Source organism: Lolium perenne, chromosome 7 (genome assembly GCF_019359855.2).
Source record: "Lolium perenne isolate Kyuss_39 chromosome 7, Kyuss_2.0, whole genome shotgun sequence".
NCBI classification, from domain to species: Eukaryota; Viridiplantae; Streptophyta; class Magnoliopsida; order Poales; family Poaceae; genus Lolium; species Lolium perenne.
The window spans coordinates 29,658,361-29,679,296 of record NC_067250.2 but is presented as its reverse complement, the minus strand read 5'-3'; the positions used below and the strand labels follow the sequence as shown (position 1 = coordinate 29,679,296).

Genomic DNA, 20,936 nt, shown 5'->3' with positions numbered 1-20,936 from the left:
ACCAAACACTTGCCGCCTCGAGCCTCATCATCTGGGTTCCAAAGGAAGTTCCTGCGCAGCCTGTCAAACTTTTTTATCATCCACTTCTCAGCTGGAAAGATAGTGAGGAAGTAAGTAGCTGTGGCCGTCACCACACTATTGACCAGAGTCAATCTCCCCTTCCGGGTCATCAATTTCCCTTTCCAACCTTTGAGCCTCCCGACAGCCCTATCAAACAAGGGTTGAACCTCGATACGCCTAGGTTTTCTCAGCCCAAGAGGCAGTCCAAGGTAATTACACGGCAGCTCTCCTTTTGTTCCTCCAAAGTCCTGGAGGATCTCATCAACATCCAAACCAGCGCAAGCAATTGGGTAGGCCACACATTTCTGAAAGCTGGTTCTCAGCCCGGATACATCCCCAAAAAGCTGTAAAATGTGGTGAACAGCAGTGATATCAGCCTTGCAGGGGTTAAGGAACAAAGCTGCGTCGTCCGCATAGAAGCTGGCCCTCAACCTAGCAGCCCTGAGCGTCAAAGGGGAAAGCACACTGTCCGCTGTCGCCTTTTCAAGCAGCCGCTGTAGGGGTTCCATCGCCAAGATGAACAACATAGGGGAGAGGGGGTCTCCCTGCCTCAGCCCTCGGCGGTGGAAGAAAGGATTACCCGGGCAGCCGTTAAGCAAAACTCTGGAAGAGGAAGATGCCAGAAGCAAAGCGATGATGTCTCTCCATCTTTGACCGAAACCCATGTGCTTCAGAACTTGCAGAAGGTATCCCCAATTCAGAGAATCAAATGCCTTAGCAATATCCAGCTTAAGGAACAACATAGGGGACTTCTTGGAGTGCGCCTCCTTTACGACATTCTTGACATACAGGAAATTATCCTGTATCGATCTTTTTTTGATGAAGGCACTTTGTCCGCTCGACACAAGCTTCTGCAGCTCAGGCGCAAGTCTGTTGGCGAGTAACTTGCAAAGGATCTTGGCAACACTATGCATCAGGCTGACCGGTCTGTAATCCTTTGCATCGGCAGCTTCGTTCTTCTTTGGTAACAGAACAATGTGGGCAGTGTTCAACAAGTGCCACTGATCCCCCTGTAGATTGTACATCTGGTTCAGCGCCGCAAGCAAATTTAACCCATCTGATTCTTTTAGAACATTTTTATCCTTAGAAAACACATAGATCATAGATTTAACCCAATAAGCGTTGGGTTTCACGGGCTGCGAATCGCAGGCCCAGCCCACTTCTTGGCCCATCCCAGAGTCCGCTTGGCGCATCTCTCTTGTCCTCTCCGTCTTCTTCATCGCCGAGTCGAGTCCAGACGGGGCACCCCACCCCGCACGCCACCACCGCCTCCTCGCCGGCCGGACCGCCTCGTGCTGCGGAGGCTACTCGCCGGCGCACCGCGTATAGTAAATTCGCCACCTCTGCTCACTCGCCACCCGGCCGCTTCTCCGTCCATGGCGGCGGCGACCGCCGCCATCAGCCGGACCAGCGCGGCGGCGGCGGTGGCGGGCAGCAACAGCAGCGAGTTCCGATTCTTCCTGTCCTGCGACATCAGCCTCCCCCTCACCTTCCGCGTCCTCCAGGCCCCCATCCCGCCTCCCGCTCAAGGTAACCCCCTTCGCCCCCTCTTCCTCCCCCCAAATCCTCTCCTGACACCCCTCTCTACTTCCTCGCAGACGGTCTCGACAAGAAGGTCTCCGAGCTCTTCGTCGAGTGCAAGCTCTACATCGACGGCGTCCAGTTCGGCCTCCCAGTCAACACTAGGTATTCTCCTTCTGTTCTTGCGATTTATATACATCATCATCACCCCCTTCCCTTACCTACCAAACAAACCTGCACAATTGATCATCCCTCGTTGGCATCGAAAAAAGTAGCTTACAGTCACTTCATTGGTGCCAGGCTCGAATCGTCAGGCCCGCCTTACTGCTGGAACGAGCTCATCACGCTGTGCACCAAATACAGGGACCTGACCTCCCTCGCGCAGCTCGCCTTCACGGTAGACTTCCATGCTATCAAATTGTAACGAAAAGGAACTATCCTTCTCGAGGGATTGGTATTTTGTAGCACTTCCGTTCAAGTTTTGAACCGTGTTGTTTTGTGTCGATAACAAATGTAGGTTTGGGACGTGTCGTCCGGTGAGGGAAGCAGTGTCGTCGGTGGAGCCACCATATTCCTCTTCAACAGCAAGAAGCAGCTTAAAACGGGGAGGCAGAAGCTGCGGCTGTGGCCCCAAAAGGAGGCAGACGGAAGGGTACCCACCACGACCCCTGGCAAGGTGGACAGCTTTCTTTATAAGGATCATCAGTCTCTGCGTCTGTTGTTTGCTTCGATTACCTCACGGCGAGCTTACATTTTTTTGTGTGTGTTGAATTAATGCTTTTAGGTTCCTAAGAATGAGCGAGGCGAGATAGAGCGGCTGGAGAGGCTCGTTAACAAGTACGAGAGAGGGCAGATACAGCATGTGGATTGGCTGGACCGTCTTGCCTTCAGTGCTGTGGACAGAGTTAAGGAGAAGGAGTGCGAGAGGCTGGAGAATTCCTTCCCTAGCCTAGTTGTTGAATTCTGCAGTTTTGAACACAGAGTTGTCTTCCAGGTTAACATTGTTTCGCCATGCATAGTTTGTGTGTCTTCTTTTCAATACCTGGCAACTTTTCATAGACAAAGGAGAAACTGTGCTCTTGAAATTAATGTGATGTTCATTTGAATGCAATTTACAGATACAAAAATAGTTATTACCAATTTCATGTTGTTATATTCACAAAAAAAATCTACTCTGGTTCTTTTCTGCTCAGGAATCTGGAGCGAATTTCTATGCACCAGCCCCTGTATCATTATCAAATGAGCTTGTTACCGTGTGGGATCCTGAACTTGGACGGACCAATCCATCTGAGCACAAGCAGTTAAAGCTTGCTAGGAGTTTGACTCGTGGAATTATCGACAAAGATCTGAAACCAAGCTCAAACGAGCGCAAGTGAGTGCAAGCTGTATTATGTTATTCTTAAGTATTTTTGTTTCCCTGTCACCTTATGATCTTCCTGTTTGGCTGTCATGTTGTAAGAACAGAAAGTCACATGACAACTAAAGTCACTTCCAGTGGTTGCTAATATCTTAAGTTCTGATACATGAATCTATGGGCAAACACATCTGCATGTTAGCTGCATGAATTATAAGTGGCAAGAAGCACAATTTAGTTGCTAGCTTAACAATCATACGCACATTTGTGGGTTTTCTAGCTTCACTAACTTTGTGCTTTATGGGTAGACTTCTTCAAAGAATCATCAAATATCCTCCTACGCGCGATATACAGGCGGACGAGAAGCAATTGATTTGGAAATTCCGTTTCTCTTTGATGTCTGAGAAGAAAGCTCTTACAAAGTTTGTCCGCTCAGTGGATTGGAGTGATATCCAGGTTTGTAAAATTATCTCATATATATATCAGTTTACCATCATACTTCATTTGTGCATCAGAGGAAACCAGGGGATGTTTCTTTGCTTGCTCTAAGTAACCTGGTGGCCTGGTATACTTTTTGGGATACGAACTTTACATTTATCTTGATCTAACTTCTAAATGATTTGGCAGCTTCTTATGTTTAGTATGTCATGATGTGCAGGAAGCAAAACAAGCTATTGAATTGATTGGGAAGTGGGAAACAATCGATGTGGCTGATGCATTAGAGCTTCTCTCACCAGATTTTAAAAGCGAGGAAGTAAGCTACCTAGGCACCTTTGTCCGTGTTTCTGTTTTTCTTAGACGTGTGTGAGGTTGTTTTTATGTCATTATTTTGTTTATATAGCCTTTTTTGTCGCCCTTCCTTCTGTTAAGTGAATTACTCATTAATAATTATGCAATTCCTACTCTACATTTTTTTCTTGAAATAGCTTGTGAGCTTTCATTTTTTGAACCTTCTTAAAAACTTTCTCGTGCACTGGTACTACACATTTTTCTTCCTCAACAAAAGATGTTCGCAAGGTTATAGATGATTACCCTACCTCTTGGTTACTAAAGAATGATTGAGTAACTAGTCCAGGACTCAGGATGACACATTTCATCTCACACTCTTCCAAATATTCTATTGTAAGTTGTACTTTTTTTTGCAAAGGTTCGTGCCTATGCTGTGAGCGTACTCGAAAGAGCTGATGATGAAGAAATGCAGTGCTATTTACTCCAACTGGTGCAAGCTCTTCGATTTGAAAGATCAGACAAGTCTTGTTTGGCACACTTTCTTGTAAACCGTGGTATGCTTTACCCTTCTTTATAAGTTCGACGGAATGTGATCATGACTCCATTTGGCACATTTGGTTACTGGGATCAGCGTGTTTTCTATTGTGTAACTACTGCATAGAAAACTCACACGTTGCTCGATCTTATGTCCATTCCAGCTTTGTCAAACATTGAAATCGCCAGTTTCCTTCGCTGGTATGTGGTTGTTGAACTCCATAATCCTGCATATGCAAGACGATATTACAGTACATATGACATGCTTGAAGATGAAATGATGAAAGTATGTTCTCTTCCTTTTTTTGGGTACATGCTGTTGGTTCTATGGTTCCTATTATGTAATCTTTCATTTACTTACTACCATTATTCCTTTTATCAGATGGTTGCTAGGGAGGATGGAGATGAAGATGGGTTTCGACTGTGGCAGAGTTTATCACGCCAAACAGAACTTACTGCTCAGTTATGTTCTATTATGAAGGATGTAAAAAATGTTCGTGGTAGTGCACAAAAGAAAGTCGAGAAATTGAGACAATTGTTGTCAGGAGTTTTCAGTGAGCTTACTAACTTTGATGAGGTAAATCTTGTTACATCATTAGCGTGCTCATGTTTGTTATTCTTCAAAATTGCTTTCATTGACTTATTCTGATAAATTCATTTCAGCCAATTCGTTCACCATTAGCACCTAAACTTCTCCTTACTGGCGTTGTGCCTCAAGAGTCATCTATATTCAAGAGTGCCTTAACTCCATTGCGCCTTACATTTAAGACGGCAAGTGGGGGAGCATCCAAGATAATTTTCAAAAAGGGAGATGACCTCCGCCAAGATCAATTGGTAATTATTCAAGTCTGTTTTCCATTTAATGGAAATCATTTTTGTTTGTGTTCTAATCTGTGTACCTGACATGTATCACCATCTTTACGTTCTGGGTCTTACATTCTGGGCTAGTGTTTACAGTATAGTATTCCTGTGAAGTAGACAGTTCTATTCCGAGTCTTTGCTAGCTTGCCACTTAAGCTAAATAAAATGAAATATTGTGCATGTATTTGACTGCATGCTGTAGAAACTTTCCTTGAAATGCACAGTGATGTAACTGTGTCTACCATTGTTGTAAAATCAGGGCCACTGTTTGCTTTAGCATTAACAGGTCGCTCGTCCGTGTTACTCAGTCCATTATATTTTGGTCCTGTGGAGAATTCAGTGGTTTAGTTTGTAAAAGAGCACAAACTACAAGATACATATATCATCCATGTTTTTGTGGTGCATGTATATGTAACATAGATAGCTTATGTTTAGCATATCCACCATCAACGTTGTATACATAGATATATCCTTTTTATAATAGTGGAGCTGCATATGGTGCAACGTGCAGCATAACTGCTTGAAGGTAAGGTGACTGTTCACGTGCTATCATTTAGAGCACTAGTCTCAGCATAGACCTAAATACCGACTGCTATGGTAGGGAGAGATATCATGACTATTTCGTTATGCGTTTTGTAGGTTATTCAAATGGTCTCTTTAATGGACCGGTTGCTCAAATTAGAAAATATGGACTTGCACCTTACCCCATATCGAGTTCTTGCAACTGGACAAGATGAAGGGATGGTTGAATTTATACCTTCCGGTTCACTTGCACAGGTAATTTGGTATTGAAGATCATGAAAGCCAGTAGCTAATGTTGGATTTCCAGATGACTAGTTATGATTAACCCTGTAACAAAGTTTTCTACAGATTGTTGATTCATTTCTGAAGTAGTTTGCCTCTAGAGGGAAATTACCTTTGCTGAGTTAATTTATTTTTTGTTCTCAGATTTTATCAGACCATCGCAGTATTACAAGTTACCTCCAGAAGTTCCATCCTGACGAAGATGGTCCTTTTGGTATAACTGCCCAATGCTTAGAAACTTTTATCAAAAGTTGTGCTGGTTACTCTGTCATAACATATATTATGGGTGTTGGAGACAGGTTGGTGCCTTCTAGTTTTGAGTACCTGCTGGGATTAGGATAACTAACATTTTTTGCTTAGCAATAACCATACGGAAGCATTTCTCTCATTTTGCTGCACGTTCAGCAATCTTGAACTGTTAATCATGTATTGCTGCATGTCCGAGACTACTCATTTTGCTTTAGAGAAAATTGAACTTATTTGCATGCCCCACTTCATTTTATTGCTCCTGATTATTCCCCAATGAAAATGGTATTTTTTTCTTGTTCCTTTATGTAAGGATTATATTGCGCAGGTTTATTACTTCTGATTTATTAACGCATTCTGCATCATGTAGTTTGCCAAGTATGTTACCTCATTCGTGCAACAATCTCCATTGCCAGGATATTTTCTATAGCAATTTTCATCAGTAGCGAGGGTCTTGTTGACTCACAGTATCATCCAATTTTTTATGCTCTTTTGTCTATGTAGTACTCATGTCAATTGATCTAGATATATGCAGTTTCTCAGAGATACAAATGGCTAATTTTCTCTATTTCTCTCTAGACATCTAGATAATCTTCTTCTAAGAGATGATGGGTGCCTTTTCCATGTGGATTTTGCTTTTATTCTGGGTCGAGATCCAAAGCCATTTCCACCCCCAATGAAACTATGCAAAGAAATGGTCGAGGCCATGGGTGGTGCAGAAAGGTAATTCATCGATCAGTTTTGTATAGCTGGACCATTTTACTGTTTTACTCGCTCACAGCTCTTGCAACCACTGTAACTTGCCTTTTGCATTTCAGCCAATACTATACGAGATTCAAGTCCTACTGCTGCGAAGCATACAACATCTTAAGGAACAACAGCAGCCTTATTTTGAATCTCTTCAAGTTGATGGAAAGATCAAATATTCCAGATATCTCGTCCGATGAAAATGGAACCCTTAAGGTAAGTTATTTTGTTTTACAAGTTTGGCGATTTTTTTACAAAGATCAGAGAGCCTATAACCATGTATTCTTTTCCCCTTTTATGGTGTGCATTCATCAGCTTCAGGAGAAATTCCGGCTGGATCTGGATGATGAGGAGGCTATACACTTCTTCCAGGCTCTTATCAACGAGAGTGTCAGCGCCTTGTTCCCTCAAATGGTTGAGACCATCCATAGATGGGCTCAATATTGGCGATGACCACATCTTTTTTTTATAGATGGTGAGTTTGGTCGTGTTACTTTTGCCTGTTGACATATAATAAGCTCTTGCAATAGCCAGTGATGATCTCCTTTTTTTCTGTAATCTTGACCTGTTGCAGCAGACTATTAGCAAATAACAATGGATGTCAAGCAGAGACCTTAAATGCTCATCTCCACCCACCTGGATACTTCTAACTTGTTTGGCTGGAAAGCGTAAATTTGTGAATATGATTGTATCTAACTTTGCTTGTGTATAGTGTAATCAGAAGAATATTTGTGAATACGTGTTTATAACAAAAGGGTGCTGATGCTTGATGGCATGGTAGTACAAATGTAATGCAAATGACATGAACGCCGGTGAGAGCTGTCAAATTATTGTGTTATGGCCCACAAAGATAACAAAAACCAAGACATTTCTCAGAGCGAGGTGTTTTCTGCCTAGCTTTCTGAACACGGGCTTGCTCTCGGATCTTTCTGGTTCAATTCCGCGTGTGCCTTTGATATTGTGACTTTGAGTGTGACTAATGAGAAGTGTTAATCTTCACAATATTTCCACTCTGGGAGATTAGATTATGGATTTCTCTTGTAAATTAGGCTTTTCAATTATGTTGCTTTTGTTACTGGATACCACTTCAGTGAATCCATATGTACAGCGTGAGCAGTTAGCGTACATACGGAGCGTTTGGTCTGATGAAGGGTAAACTTTATGCGCCATGTGCTCATATGTATCGTCTTATTTTGATAGTGATCGGTTCTTACATTCGCTCTGCTGCAATAGACATTGTAAGCACAATATCTGTTCCCTCTATGGACCTGGAAGCGACTGTCAATGGACGAACACGCGACGCATCTTCTTGGCGTGCTCCACCGCCTTGTCTACGTTGGGCACCACGTCCTTCACAGCGGCCGCTTCACCGAACCTCTTTGCCCAGGAGGCTAGGAGCGGAGTCCTGCCCTCGTCGATCAACTCCACATCGAACATCTCCCGCAGCGTCTTGAACCAGAACAGATTGCCGCCCAGAGCGAGGTCGAGGTAGCCGACGGTGTCGCCGCCGAAGAATGCCTTCCCGTTTGAACACTTGGCGAAGGCCTCCTCCAAATGCACAAGCACCGCAAGCGTCTGGCTAACCTTCTCGGTCTTCTCTTCCTCCGTCGCCGCCTTCAGGACTCCCATCCAGGCAGGGAACAGCTGCAAGAATCAAAGCACAATTTTGAGATTCTGAGCGATTTCATCAGACTCTAAAAAGCAATAGATACATAGAAGGTCCACACACCTTGTCGTCAATGTAGGCGGCCCAGAAGCGAGCAATGGCGCGCTCGTAGGGGTCGGCGGGGAGGATGGAGGGGGCCGCGCCGCCGCCCCAGACCTCGTCGACGTACTCCACGATGGCCAGCGACTCGCAGATGGGCTTGCCGTGGTGGATGAGCACCGGCACCTTCTGGTGCACGGGGTTGTACCTGATGAGGAGCTCGCTCTTGTTGAATACGTCCTGCTCGATGTACTCGTAGCTCACGCCCTTCATGCTCAGCGCCATGCGCACGCGGACCACGAATGGGCTCACCAGCAAGCCAAGCAGCTTCAACTCTCCCTCTCCGGCCATTGTTGTCCGCTCCGTGTTCTTCTTTCTTTCTTGCTCGCGAGTCACAACTATGCAGATTGCGCTTGTTTCTGTGCAAGCATTGGTTCGGTTTGGGGGAGTTTATATAGCACTACGTGGTGGTTGGATCTTACAAGAGGTCGTTTACGCAACTTATGAGCTAATAATACTATATGCGAAGTAGTAGCACTTTGTTGCGCATCACTAGTGACGCATGCTAAGAGATTATTGTATGTGCTAATTGTGCTCTTGTTCTCCATCACGCAACGTCATCTTAGTCCTACAGCCCACTTGTTAGCTATCTGCCACCGGATCAAATATGGTTGTGTTCCTAATTTTTTTTTCGAGATCAGAGCAATGTGAAGTACTTTCGCAAAAAAAAAAAGAAGAGCAATGTGAAGTGGAGTAGTGTGTGTTGTGGCTTTGTGCGTCAATAATGACGCCAGCGTCCACTCTCAATGGAGTGGTGAACAATGTTGATTCCTGTTGAATCCCGGTTCCATTTGCAAGTATGCTCCTCCATTCAAGTTCTCTTTGCTGGATTGAGGAAAAAAAGTTCCTCTTCAGATCACACAGTCCCGCACGATTTATGGAATCATCACTACGTGTGGTTCACTACACCCCATCCTTGGATAGGAGGCACTTAAAAAATACCTCAAAAAGTAGCAAAAGTGACTGAAAATGTATTTAAATGCAAACAAGTTTTGCTAGGAAAATGTATTTTGTGGCACTCCATAAAAGTGCCTCAAAAAAAATAAGTTTTTGAAGGCACTTTGAAAGATGCCTCCATTTTCTTTTAAGAAAGTGCCTTCAAGAGTATATATGCTTTCAAGACACTTTGATAATGCCTCTATTTTATTTTAATGCAGTCTTCAAAAGCATATGCTTTTAAGTATACTCAGTACTGTCAATCATGTATTGTTGCCGATTCATTTTTAGGCACCAATGAGAAATGCCTTAAATAAATCTTGAGACATTCTTGGATGCTATTGATGTCCATGATCATTTCAAAACATAATTCAAATTGCACTAGTCTAAACCATTCTATTCATCTCTAATAGCATGGCTGCCATATCTCAGGATATTGTAGAAGCAATCGACTTGCTTAGATACTTAGAACAACACCTACATGTGATAAATATCTCAAACTTGTACAATATGTAGCAAAAAGGGTGGTTCTCCTCTTAGATATATAACTGATATGTTGATGGAGAGGATTCTATCAAATCAATTGCTAAACTCAGATTTGTTCTTGATAAAACCAAGAAGATTATAACAAAGTTCCCTACACAGATCACATTTCGCATCAATTATCTAATTAATGTAATCCAGATTCAGGAAGAGAACTTTCCGTGTAAACTATGTGGAGCGTTATGAACTTTCAACATTATATAATAATTATTTTGAATATATAATATTAATTTAACTAATTCACATGGGTGATTATCCCTAGGCCGCATCAGTTTGGGATAAAAGGCCGGTTGTGGATCCCAGGTGGGACGTCACAAAAATTAGCGAAATAATGGGCCATCAAATGTGCTAAATATACGTGAGTCATCTGGTTAAAATGGGAGGAAGGGGCTAATGGGTCATACGTGCAAAATGTCCCATACAAGCAAAATGGGCCAAAAGAATAACTGCCATCTTTGATAGCAAAATGTGCTAAATAGATTTTTGATGGGCCGGCAATTTGTGAAGAGTCACTTCCTTGGTAGAATAACTGCCATCTTGGATAGAAAATATGCTTACATGGATGTATGAAAACCCTATGTGTCGACACATCATATTTCATGTCGGTGATGCCACATCAGATAACACGATGATGTCAACGTCAACTTTGTTTGCCACATTCCAAGTAAGTGCGACGTCAGCAGTGGGTCTGTCAATGAGCTACAACTGTCACATGAACTCTTTCGTAAAAGATGTAAAATCCCATCTACCAAAGATGCCATCATGCACATCTACCATGAATTTTGGTGAACCGGGTAGATCGATTACGCTTATTCAACCACGTTTTGGGTTTCATGGTAAAAGTTTCTTTGATGACAACCTGCATGAAAGTAACCCCACAGCAGAAGGCCATTGAGGAGTCGAAGGTGGCGGATGACATGGGCATACCCTTCGGGTACCCATTATTAGTATACCTGGCTCGGCCCAATATGGAGAAGACCCAATATGGAGAAGGCCCAACAAGGCAACCCGAAGAAGTAGTCGACTAAGACTCTTGTAAAACCTTAGGCTGGTTGCATATATAAAGCTAGCCAGGGCACCCGAAATAAGGGGGACAACAGATAGACATAGAGATAGAGAACATAGCTCCGCCTATGGCGACACCATGTAAACATATTATGCTCATATACTGGATTGCTAGCAGCATGTAGGGATCCTCTACCGAGGGGACCCGAAGCTGGGTAAATCTGTTGCTGCCAAAACCCACCGGCGGGTAGCGACGGGCAACACCGTAGAGAGCCGGGAACAACCTAGGGCTGCGGCTGGCCGAGGTCCCTCCGAGCGACGGCCCGCAAAGCCTTCTGGTACACACGTCCGATGCTGATGCAAGGGCGTGCCACCTGACATATACCTGGTCAGGAAGGTGATGGAGATGCCTCGCTTAGTTTCCTGCATGGCATACACGTAAACATTAAATACGAGCCTCGATCGGCTCTCAGGTTATCCTGTGAATCGGCTCAAGGAGCCGATCCACCCATGATTCGTACGAGGTGCACGAATATATGGTGGTCCTGCTTGATCAAGATAAAGCTAATGAGATCTACGACGATTTAGGGTTTTCACCGCATAATCGGATCATCCTACTCACGATTGGGCCTCGCGGCCACGCACGGTGATCGTAAGCTGATCCTAGATAGGGCCTAAAAACCAACATGAGGTTGATCCCCGGAACATCCTGTCTAGGACTAGCGAACGACACCCTACGTGCCGCTGGATCCTCCAACCCTTTGTAAGGCCTAACTATTGCAGATATTAAACTAATCCTTGTAGAACAAGGAGCAACCGTAACAGATCGGATCTACTAAATTAAGATCAAGCGGGGTGCCGCCCCCACACCTGAGATAGGTGTGAGGGCGGCTAGATATGCAAGGGTTGCACTACGATAGCATGTTACGCGAAGAACTATGCTAACCCTAACACATCTATGATAACTACGTTGCTCGCCATCAAAAAGGCTTCAGTACGAGCAACGCATGAACAACGTGGAGCTTGTGCTGCCTAGATCGCAAGATGCGATCTAGGCAGCATGTTGCTTACCGGTAGAAACCCTCGAGACGAAGGAGTTGGCGATGCGCCGAGATTGATTTGGTTGGTTGAACGTTGGTTGTTTATTCCATAAACCCTAGATACATATTTATAGTCCAGGGGACTTTCTAATTCAGGCGTGCACCTAACCGTGCACGGGGCCAACTCTAACTGATCGACACGTATCCTAATATGTTACAGATACAAAGGCAAACTAGCCCAAACTTAGCATATAAAGGCCGATTCACGTATTTCTTCCATGTATATTCTTCAAATCTATCTTGATCGCGGCCCACCTCTGACTCGGTCAAATCCTGGTGATAACACATGCCCCCCTGGTTTTGGAATTGGTAATTTCAAAATCACTCTGCTTTTCCTTCGTTGGGTCATGTCGTGGCAGAAACGTTGCAGTATCCGTCATCATGATGCCTTGCCTTCTCAACTTCTCCGCGTGACCTGGCAGTTTTTTTTCTTTTAGGCACCACTTCCTCGGAAACTCCTGTGGCATTGAATTTCCACTATATCCCCTTTTATTTAACCGCTCCGCACAGTTGATTTCCGCATCTTCTCCGCATTAGCACTCCAAAAGCCCTCCTGCGCCACCATGTCTTCTTCCTCCTCTGCTTCATCGGATCTTTCCACCCAGTCCTCTTCCTCTCGCGAGCCGACGCCGGAACCGAACCCGGCGGAGGTCCACGCAGCCAACACCCGCCGCGCCATTGAGGCCGGGGAGGAGTCTAGCCATGACTTCTCCATCTGGTCGGAGGACGACAAGTCCCTGACCGACGGGGAAAGCGACCTCCGCTTCCTCGCCGACGGGGAAACGGAGGAGGAGAGCGACGACGATCGCTTCTCCTGTGACTTCACCTCTCCCGAGGAGGAGGAGGAGGAAGAAGAAGAGGAGGAGGAGGACGACACCTCCTCCGACGAGCCGCCGGCCAAGCGGTTCTGCCCCTGGCCGGGAAACCTCAGCGACTTCGACAGCGACGACGATGACGCTGATGAAGAGGACGAGGACAATGAGGGCCCGGTCGACGGCCATTGGAGCGACGACGAGCCCGCCGGGAGCAGCGCCAACAGCGGCGACGACGGCGACGACGAGGGCAGTGACGGCCCGTAGATAGGACCTCTAGTATAGGACCAGTAGCAGTAGATGGGGCAATGTATCCCCTAGTACTTCCTTTTGAGAGCAATCAGCTCTTTATGTAAGACATCTATCAATGAAGAACTTTTCCCCATTTGATTTTGCCGATTTCCTTTGAGCTTAATTTAGCCGATTTCCTCTCATACTGATCTTGCCGATTTGTCCCCTTTGCCAATGCGTAATGAGCCGATAGCAACGCATCGGTCCTTTAAAATTCACCCTTCCATTCTTCAACTGATGATTTTGAAATCTGGTGGATAATGTAGAGTCTTCAGGGAAGCCTTTGAATTCTTCCAATCAAACTTAATGGTCTACTCATCATTTTGTGAAGAAGGTTGCGACGAAAGGTTAGCCGATGGTACCCCAATCGGCTCCTGAACAGAGCGTCCACCAGGCCTGCTGCCCCCCGAGCCTTACTCGGGGCGAGAATGTCAGAGAGGATGCACCAAAGCCGATCACCTTTCTTCCTTAGAAAGCCGATATACCCCTTCTATCAACACTGCTGAACTAGTACCAAGGGTTGAAAATCCTCGACAAGAAGGTTCAGGAACCCGGATCGGCTCAAAGCAGCTGAAGAAGTTCTCATTGTTTTACCCCCGCGAAGAAGCAGAGGGCCCCACAGCTGAACTGGATTTGGTGGAGATCCGGCAAACCTCGTATGGTTGCACTAGAGTCGATGGCTGCGCATCGGCTTCGTAGAAATTTTTTTTTACTGGCCGAGTTTTTCCTATCGGCCCCAATATTTTACTGCATACATGTTTACACATGTTTTCTGCCCATGTTCATCTGACTATATGCCCCCCGAGCCGAATCTGCCAGGTGACTGCAGATATCGGCTTTGTGGTTAGCCAAGGCACTGCACTTGCACGTCGGCTCCGCGAGGATTCGTGTTGACTTTCATCCGCCGACGTGGCCGCTGCCCAGTAGATCGATGTTGAACACAAGCAGAACATGTGGCGAAGATAATTTTTGGCCGATTACTGGGATCGGCCACCATAACGATTGAAGCGCTGGCTGAAGGTTCCGTAATGTCCCTTCATAGATTTTTGGGGCCAATCACAAGGATCAGCCTCGTCACGTTTGCTCATCGCTTTGCTTCAGCTACATGGTCAGGCCAGTGGATAAAACCAGTTTAACCCTTCCCTTCGTCACGTCAATTCGCTCGCAGTCGTCCAAATTGATACCTGAGAGGGGTTCTTGGCCTGCTGCTTCCCATGCGTTCATGCCAGCCGTTGAAATTTCGGCTGAGTCATCGGCCTGGACGACCTCTACCTCATCTCCATCCCACTGTATTATGCATTGGTGCATCGTGGAGGGAATGCAGCAGTTGGCGTGGATCCAATCTCTTCCTAGCATAACAGCATAAGTGCTCGTGCTATCAACGATGAAGAACATCGTAGGGATAGTTTTCCTTCCTACAGTCAGATCCACGTTCAGAACACCTTGTGCGTCAGACGCTTGGCCGTTGAAATCGCTTAATGTCACGTTGGTCTTGATTAAATCTGAGCTAGAGCGTCCCAGCCGACGTAGCATAGAGTACGGCATGATGTTGACTGCCGCTCCGGTGTCCACCAGCATCTTATTTACAGGCCTCCCATCGATATAACCTCGCAAGTACAGGGCCTTCAGATGTCTGTAGCTTCTTTCTCGTGGCTTCTCAAAGATAACCGGCCGTGGGCCGCAGTCAAGTTGTGCCACAGGTGCCTCGTCTAATCCTGGAGCACTGAACTCCGAAGGGAGGATGAACACCATATTTGTGCCAGCCGATGTTTCATCATCGGCTTTCCTTTGCTTGGGGCGCCACTCCATTTTCCGTGGACGACCCTCTTCGTCCAGGGTTCGCTGAACTTTTGCAGCCAGATCAGGTCGTGCCTTCCTTAACGTATGCAAGTATAACCTTTCGGCTTCCTCCAGGCCGCGCAATCGCTGAACCCTGCGCTTTTGTGAACGGCTGAGTCCATCAGGGCACCACCTTGGACGGTGGTACCTGTCTTCTTCTTCTTCTTGTCCCTCGTCTTCTGAATCCTCGAGATCTGCCCACCGAGGGGACTCAGCGCGTTTGCTTTGTGGCGGGAGAGGCCCTAAGCGCCTGAACACAGACACGTTGGCTGCCTCCTTCTTCTTCTGGTTGCATTCTGGGCAATTGCCGATTGTGGGCAATCGGCTCATTCCTGAATCCCAGCAGTGTCTGAAGAAGGGGCAGTCCCAGTGCCTGTCGTTGTCGTCTTGCTCCCTTGATTCTTCTTTGGCACGGCGCTCGTGCTCCTCCTCATCGTGATTGTGCCGACGATGTCTTCTGGCTTCTCTAGCCAGACGATCTCTTTCATCATCATCGCTGGATCGTCGGCGTTGGTCATACTGACTCACATACTTGTTGAGGAGGTGATCAGAGAGGGGTCGCTGGTATCTTATGTTCTTCACTTCTCCCTCTGTGACGTAGCGCTTGCCATCATGACGGAGCCGATCGCGTGGAGTGGCCTCCTCTGTATCCTTGCTACGAGAGCAGCTGCCCTCGTCTCCATCTTTGCCAGAGTGGTGCCCAAGTCCTACCATGTTGATGCTGAACGAGGACCCTGGCTGGCAACCTTCAGGGTAAGTGCATGCTACCATGTTAACGGCGGGGAAGGGTTGGGTGTCGACCTTCATGGCGTACTGGTTGAAAATCAGACGCCATTTTTCTATCGCCGCTTGGATGTGCTGACGCCACACCCTGCAGTCGTTGGTGGCATGGGAGAGCGAGTTATGCCATTTGCAGTATGGCTTTCCGTTCAGCTCTTGCACCGTGGGGAATTTGAGACCTTCAGGAATCGTCAACTGCTTCTCCTTGAGCAGGAGGTCGAAGATTTGCTCAGTTTTGGTCACGTCAAAATCAAACCCCCTGGGCGGGCCTGGTGGCTTTACCCATTTGCAGGACACGGGGGTTCCCCCCCCCCGAGTCCATTCAACCGCTGCTACCTCTTGATCTCCCGCAGAAACTTCGTCTTCCTCTGCATCGACCACGACTACTGCACGCTTGAATTTGTCCTGGTACAGGTCCGGGTGGCGCTGTTTATATGCCGACAGTTTCTGAACCATGTGCGCCAGTGAGGGGTAGTCTGCTTGGGAGGCCATGTCCTTGAGCGGTGTTGCAAGGCCCGCTACTGCCAACTCGACTGCTTCCTTTTCAGTTATACGGACCGAATAACATCGGTTTCTAAGATTCCTGAAGCGCTGGATGTATTCTGTCACAGTTTCTCCACGCTTCTGTCGTATTTGTGCTAGATCGGCAAGGCCAGACTCGGAAGCCTCTGAGTGGTACTGCGTATGGAACTGCTCTTCCAACTGCTTCCAAGTCCGGATCGAGTCTGGTGGCAAAGAGGTGTACCACCCGAAAGCCGATCCCGTGAGGGACTGTGAGAAGAACCTCACGCGTAGTTGATCCGACACTGAGGCCGGTCCTAGTTGTGCCAAATATCGGCCCACGTGCTCGATGGAGCTGGAACCATCTGATCCACTGAATTTGGAGAAGTCAGGGAGCCGATATTTAGGTGGTAGCGGGATCATCTCGTAGTCGTCGGGGTACGGCTTGGAATAGCCGATTTCCCTCCGTTTCGGCACCATGCCGAACTGGTCTCTCAGGATCGTACTGATCTGATCCGCGGTGCTGGCTGCAGGAGTTGAACTCTGAAGATTCGCCGGGGTGGCGTACTTAGCCAGCCATGTTTGCTTTTCCAGCTCTGAGCCAACTGCAGGAGCTGAGCTCTGGAGGTTCGTCGGGGTGGCGTATTTAGTTAGCCACGTCTGCTTCTCAAGATCTGTTGCTGACGTCCCTCCCGCTTTCCCAAGTCCCCGATGTTGTGGCCTGGTTTGTGAGCGCCAGCCATCGCAACCGGCACGTATGTGCACATGTACCCGTGAGGGATCTCCTTAGGCGCCTCATGCAAGAACTGGCAGTCACTAGGGTCACCACCTATCTTGTAGACGACGAATGCCGGTGAATTCGGCACTTCTGGTGCTGACCATGCAAATGGCAGCGGTGGACGGGACTGGAGTGGCATCTCTCCCTGATGCGTCCCGAGAGCTGGTCCTGACGGCGAGTACTGGTGCCTCATGATCTCCTGGATCACGCGAAGAGCGACACGCTCCAACGTGTTTACCAGGTTCTCAGAGTGGCGGTGTAGCGTGTGAGCCACCAAGTACTTGATCTCCTGCCGCAGGGACCTGGTGCGTTCTTCCGACGGGGCAGAGAGGTCTATCCCATCTAGCGCACCATTAGGCGAGAACCCCTTCCACCTGATGCCATGTGAACGGGTTCTGTGGAAAGAGCCGATGAGGTCGGCTTCGAGGATGACTTTGATCTCGTCATACTTCTTCTTGAGCTCGTCGGTCAGATCCTCGTACGTGACTGGAGTGCCGTCCGCCATCTCAGATGTAGATGGCGATGTGGTTGATGACGAAGCTTGTCCCACCGGGCGTGCCAGAATGTGTTGCTGCCAAAACCCACCGGCGGGTAGCGACGGGCAACACCGTAGAGCCGGGAACAACCTAGGGCTGCGGCTGGCCGAGGTCCCTCCGAGCGACGGCCCGCAAAGCCTTCTGGTACACACGTCCGATGCTGATGCAAGGGCGTGCCACCTGACCTATACCTGGTCAGGAAGGTGATGGAGATGCCTCGCTTAGTTTCCTGCATGGCATACACGTAAACATTAAATACGAGCCTCGATCGGCTCTCGTGTTATCTCCGTGAATCGGCTCAAGGAGCCGATCCACCCATGATTCGTACGAGGTGCACGAATATATGGTGGTCCTGCTTGATCAAGATAAAGCTAATGAGATCTACGACGATTTAGGGTTTTCACCGCATAATCGGATCATCCTACTCACGATTGGGCCTCGCGGCCACGCACGGTGATCGTAAGCTGATCCTAGATAGGGCCTAAAAACCAACATGAGGTTGATCCCCGGAACATCCTGTCTAGGACTAGCGAACGACACCCTACGTGCCGCTGGATCCTCCAACCCTTTGTAAGGCCTAACTATTGCAGATATTAAACTAATCCTTGTAGAACAAGGAGCAACCGTAACAGATCGGATCTACTAAATTAAGATCAAGCGGGGTGCCGCCCCCACACCTGAGATAGGTGTGAGGGCGGCTAGATATGCAAGGGTTGCACTACGATAGCATGTTACGCGAAGAACTATGCTAACCCTAACACATCTATGATAACTACGTTGCTCGCCATCAAAAAGGCTTCAGTACGAGCAACACATGAACAACGTGGAGCTTGTGCTGCCTAGATCGCAAGATGCGATCTAGGCAGCATGTTGCTTACCGGTAGAAACCCTCGAGACGAAGGAGTTGGCGATGCGCCGAGATTGATTTGGTTGGTTGAACGTTGGTTGTTTATTCCATAAACCCTAGATACATATTTATAGTCCAGGGGACTTTCTAATTCAGGCGTGCACCTAACCGTGCACGGGGCCAACTCTAACTGATCGACATGTATCCTAATATGTTACAGCTACAAAGGCAAACTAGCCCAAACTTAGCATATAAAGACCGATTCACGTATTTCTTCCATGTATATTCTTCAAATCTATCTTGATCGCGGCCCACCTCTGACTCGGTCAAATCCTGGTGATAACAAAATCGTGTATCCAATCTCGCTCCCGGAATCTCCATCGTCGCTCTCTCCCGAAACCCAAGTCTACAATACGTAGGCATTGCCGAGGTATTCCCTCGTCAATTGGCGCCGTCCGTAGGGATCGCGGCGACTGGATTTCGTTATCCGGGCGGGATCCGTCGAGTTCATCATCAACAACGCGTATGCCGATCGACCTCAACAAAGCGACAGTAATGCATCTGATCTACGTCGAAAAGTGGCGCCGTTGTATCCGATCTGCGACAACAAAATTACGTCGGCAGTCTCGCTCGCAGTAGCTACTCGCGGGGATTCTTTGGCAAGGACCAGCAAAAGGAAGTAAGAAAGGAAAAAAAGGAAGAAGAAAAAAAAAACGCATTAATCTTGTTGGCTACTACGTAGACACGGAACCAATCGGCTGGGCATATTCATGATACTAGGAAGTTGAGCGCGGCGGCACGCCGCGCCCGTGGACTACCTGCAATGCAAGCAAGTGGAATGAAGACATGGCCTGATATGAAAAGGGTATATTTGTAGATAAGTTGCATCTTCCTCCGCCACTAACAGCAAGTTGGAGGCGCAAGCTGATCATCTAGCCCAAGGATGTCTTTATCATCATCCACACCAAACTGTTGTTAGGAAATCAGTTGTATCATTGTCTCAAACAAATGTGTTGTATGCATTGGAAAATCTCGTGTTTATTTTCAGAGTTTTGTCTTTGGTTATGTCAACCAGTTCTTATGTTTGGTTCTAGGAGGCAAAGTGGAGACAACGCTAAATGCGCTGTTGTATACACTCAAAGGTTGAACTCAATAAAAAAATTGTGTCTCCTGATTTTTTTAAAAATTGTGTCTCCTATTCAACCGGAAATTCGTTTCGACTCTCGGGTCTAGATGCTCCTGTTTTCTAGGCCAATCACGTACAGCCATATTCTGACTTGTCAGTGTATTCTGCCATGTACAACCTTTTGTATCTTTTGTTTTGAAGAGAGCAGGGGTCCATTTAGTCAGACATATTCAATGCGGAGCGTCGTTGTTGGGCAATAGTACATGATGGTACAAGGGAGGAATCTTTCCTGTACCGATGCATGATGCATCATATCCGTCTCCATTGCCCACACAATTATTTCTACGCATCCTGCCCAAATTCAGCGGAGATTGACTTGGCGATGTTAGGGCATCTTCAACCGGGCGACCCAAACGGACGCGCTGGGCCGTCCGTTTTGGGCTGTTTGGGTCGCCGCCCGGACACGCGGACAGCGCCCCGCGTCCGCGTGTCCGTTTGGGTCGCGCGCTGCGCCCAACGCGCGGACGCATCGCAAATTGGAGAAACACGAAAACAAAATGAAAATGGCAAATTTAAACGATATTTGATTAAACATATGCCCTATTTTGGGCAAATTTAGTACATAGCCCTATTTTGGGCAAATAAAACTAACAAAAGAAGCCCCTATATGGGCTTTTAAATTTAAACTAAAATATAAACAGAAAATAAAAAACCCTCTAGGGTTTGGTCGGCGGCGCGGTGGCCGCCGGTGCGCCGCCTAGCCCCTGTGGGCGTCGTCGGCGACGTCGTCGAGGTCCCCGGCGGCGAGGCACCGTTGTGGCTCGACCGCGCCGGGGACTCCGGCCAGTGGAGACCACGGGGCCTCCTCCCACGGCGAGTGGGGGTCCTCGGCCTCCTCGGCGCCGCCTCCTCCGGGGCCGGCGGCACCTCTCCTCCGGCGGCGGCGCCGCTTGCTCGTCGGCGCGGCGCCTGGCCTCCTCCCGCCGCGCCGCCTCCTCCTCCTCCTCCCGTCGCGCCTGGAGGGCCTGGGCGTAGATCTCCCAGCCCTCCGCGTCCTCCACCTCCCGCCGCGCCGCCTCCTCCATTTCGGAGGTGCGAATGGCCGCATGGAGTTGCGGCCATTTCGCCTCCTCCTCCGCCTCCGATGTGGAGGCCGCCTCGGTTTCCGCACGATGGTCGCAGCGCCGGCGGACGACGCCGGCTGCTGCTCGCCTCGTCGTC

At 47.7% G+C, this 20,936-nt stretch overlaps 2 protein-coding genes across 3 annotated transcripts; one reads left to right on the top strand and one right to left on the bottom strand.

The window, feature by feature from the left end:
• Positions 1-1,262: 1,262 nt before the first annotated feature.
• On the top strand, positions 1,263-7,654 carry LOC127317966 (phosphatidylinositol 3-kinase, root isoform). 2 transcript variants are annotated; one of them, XM_051348573.2, is made up of 18 exons: positions 1,263-1,590; positions 1,659-1,746; positions 1,882-1,978; positions 2,099-2,257; positions 2,366-2,575; positions 2,775-2,953; positions 3,244-3,391; positions 3,594-3,689; positions 4,083-4,218; positions 4,363-4,484; positions 4,581-4,775; positions 4,862-5,032; positions 5,699-5,836; positions 6,008-6,162; positions 6,689-6,832; positions 6,928-7,072; positions 7,172-7,331; positions 7,434-7,654. In XM_051348573.2, the coding sequence occupies exons 1-17, from the start codon at positions 1,437-1,439 to the stop codon at positions 7,307-7,309; spliced, it is 2,475 nt and encodes an 824-aa protein (XP_051204533.1). In that variant the 5' UTR covers positions 1,263-1,436; the 3' UTR covers positions 7,310-7,331; positions 7,434-7,654. The 2 variants fall into 2 exon arrangements, with proteins under 2 accessions (XP_051204533.1, XP_051204532.1); XM_051348572.2 differs by having other exon boundaries at positions 7,431-7,654.
• Positions 7,655-8,003: 349 nt separating this feature from the next.
• LOC127317968 (probable glutathione S-transferase GSTU6) lies at positions 8,004-8,978 on the bottom strand. Its single transcript, XM_051348574.2, has 2 exons — positions 8,586-8,978; positions 8,004-8,500 (listed from the first exon to the last, which is right to left on the bottom strand). The coding sequence occupies exons 1-2, from the start codon at positions 8,910-8,912 to the stop codon at positions 8,138-8,140; spliced, it is 690 nt and encodes a 229-aa protein (XP_051204534.1). The 5' UTR covers positions 8,913-8,978; the 3' UTR covers positions 8,004-8,137.
• Positions 8,979-20,936: the final 11,958 nt, after the last annotated feature.

What these genes read in the sequence shown, in the direction of transcription:
- LOC127317966 (XM_051348573.2), top strand. Translation starts at nt 1,437, where the DNA reads ATGGCGGCGGCGACCGCCGCCATCAGCCGGACCAGCGCGGCGGCGGCG. An exon ending in CTTCCGGTTCACTTGCACAG is followed by an intron (nt 5,837 to 6,007) that starts GTAATTTGGTAT and finishes TTTTGTTCTCAG; the next exon opens with ATTTTATCAGACCATCGCAG. An exon ending in GCCATGGGTGGTGCAGAAAG is followed by an intron (nt 6,833 to 6,927) that starts GTAATTCATCGA and finishes TTTGCATTTCAG; the next exon opens with CCAATACTATACGAGATTCA.
- LOC127317968 (XM_051348574.2), bottom strand. Translation starts at nt 8,912, where the DNA reads ATGGCCGGAGAGGGAGAGTTGAAGCTGCTTGGCTTGCTGGTGAGCCCA. An exon ending in CCGCCTACATTGACGACAAG is followed by an intron (nt 8,501 to 8,585) that starts GTGTGTGGACCT and finishes TGATTCTTGCAG; the next exon opens with CTGTTCCCTGCCTGGATGGG.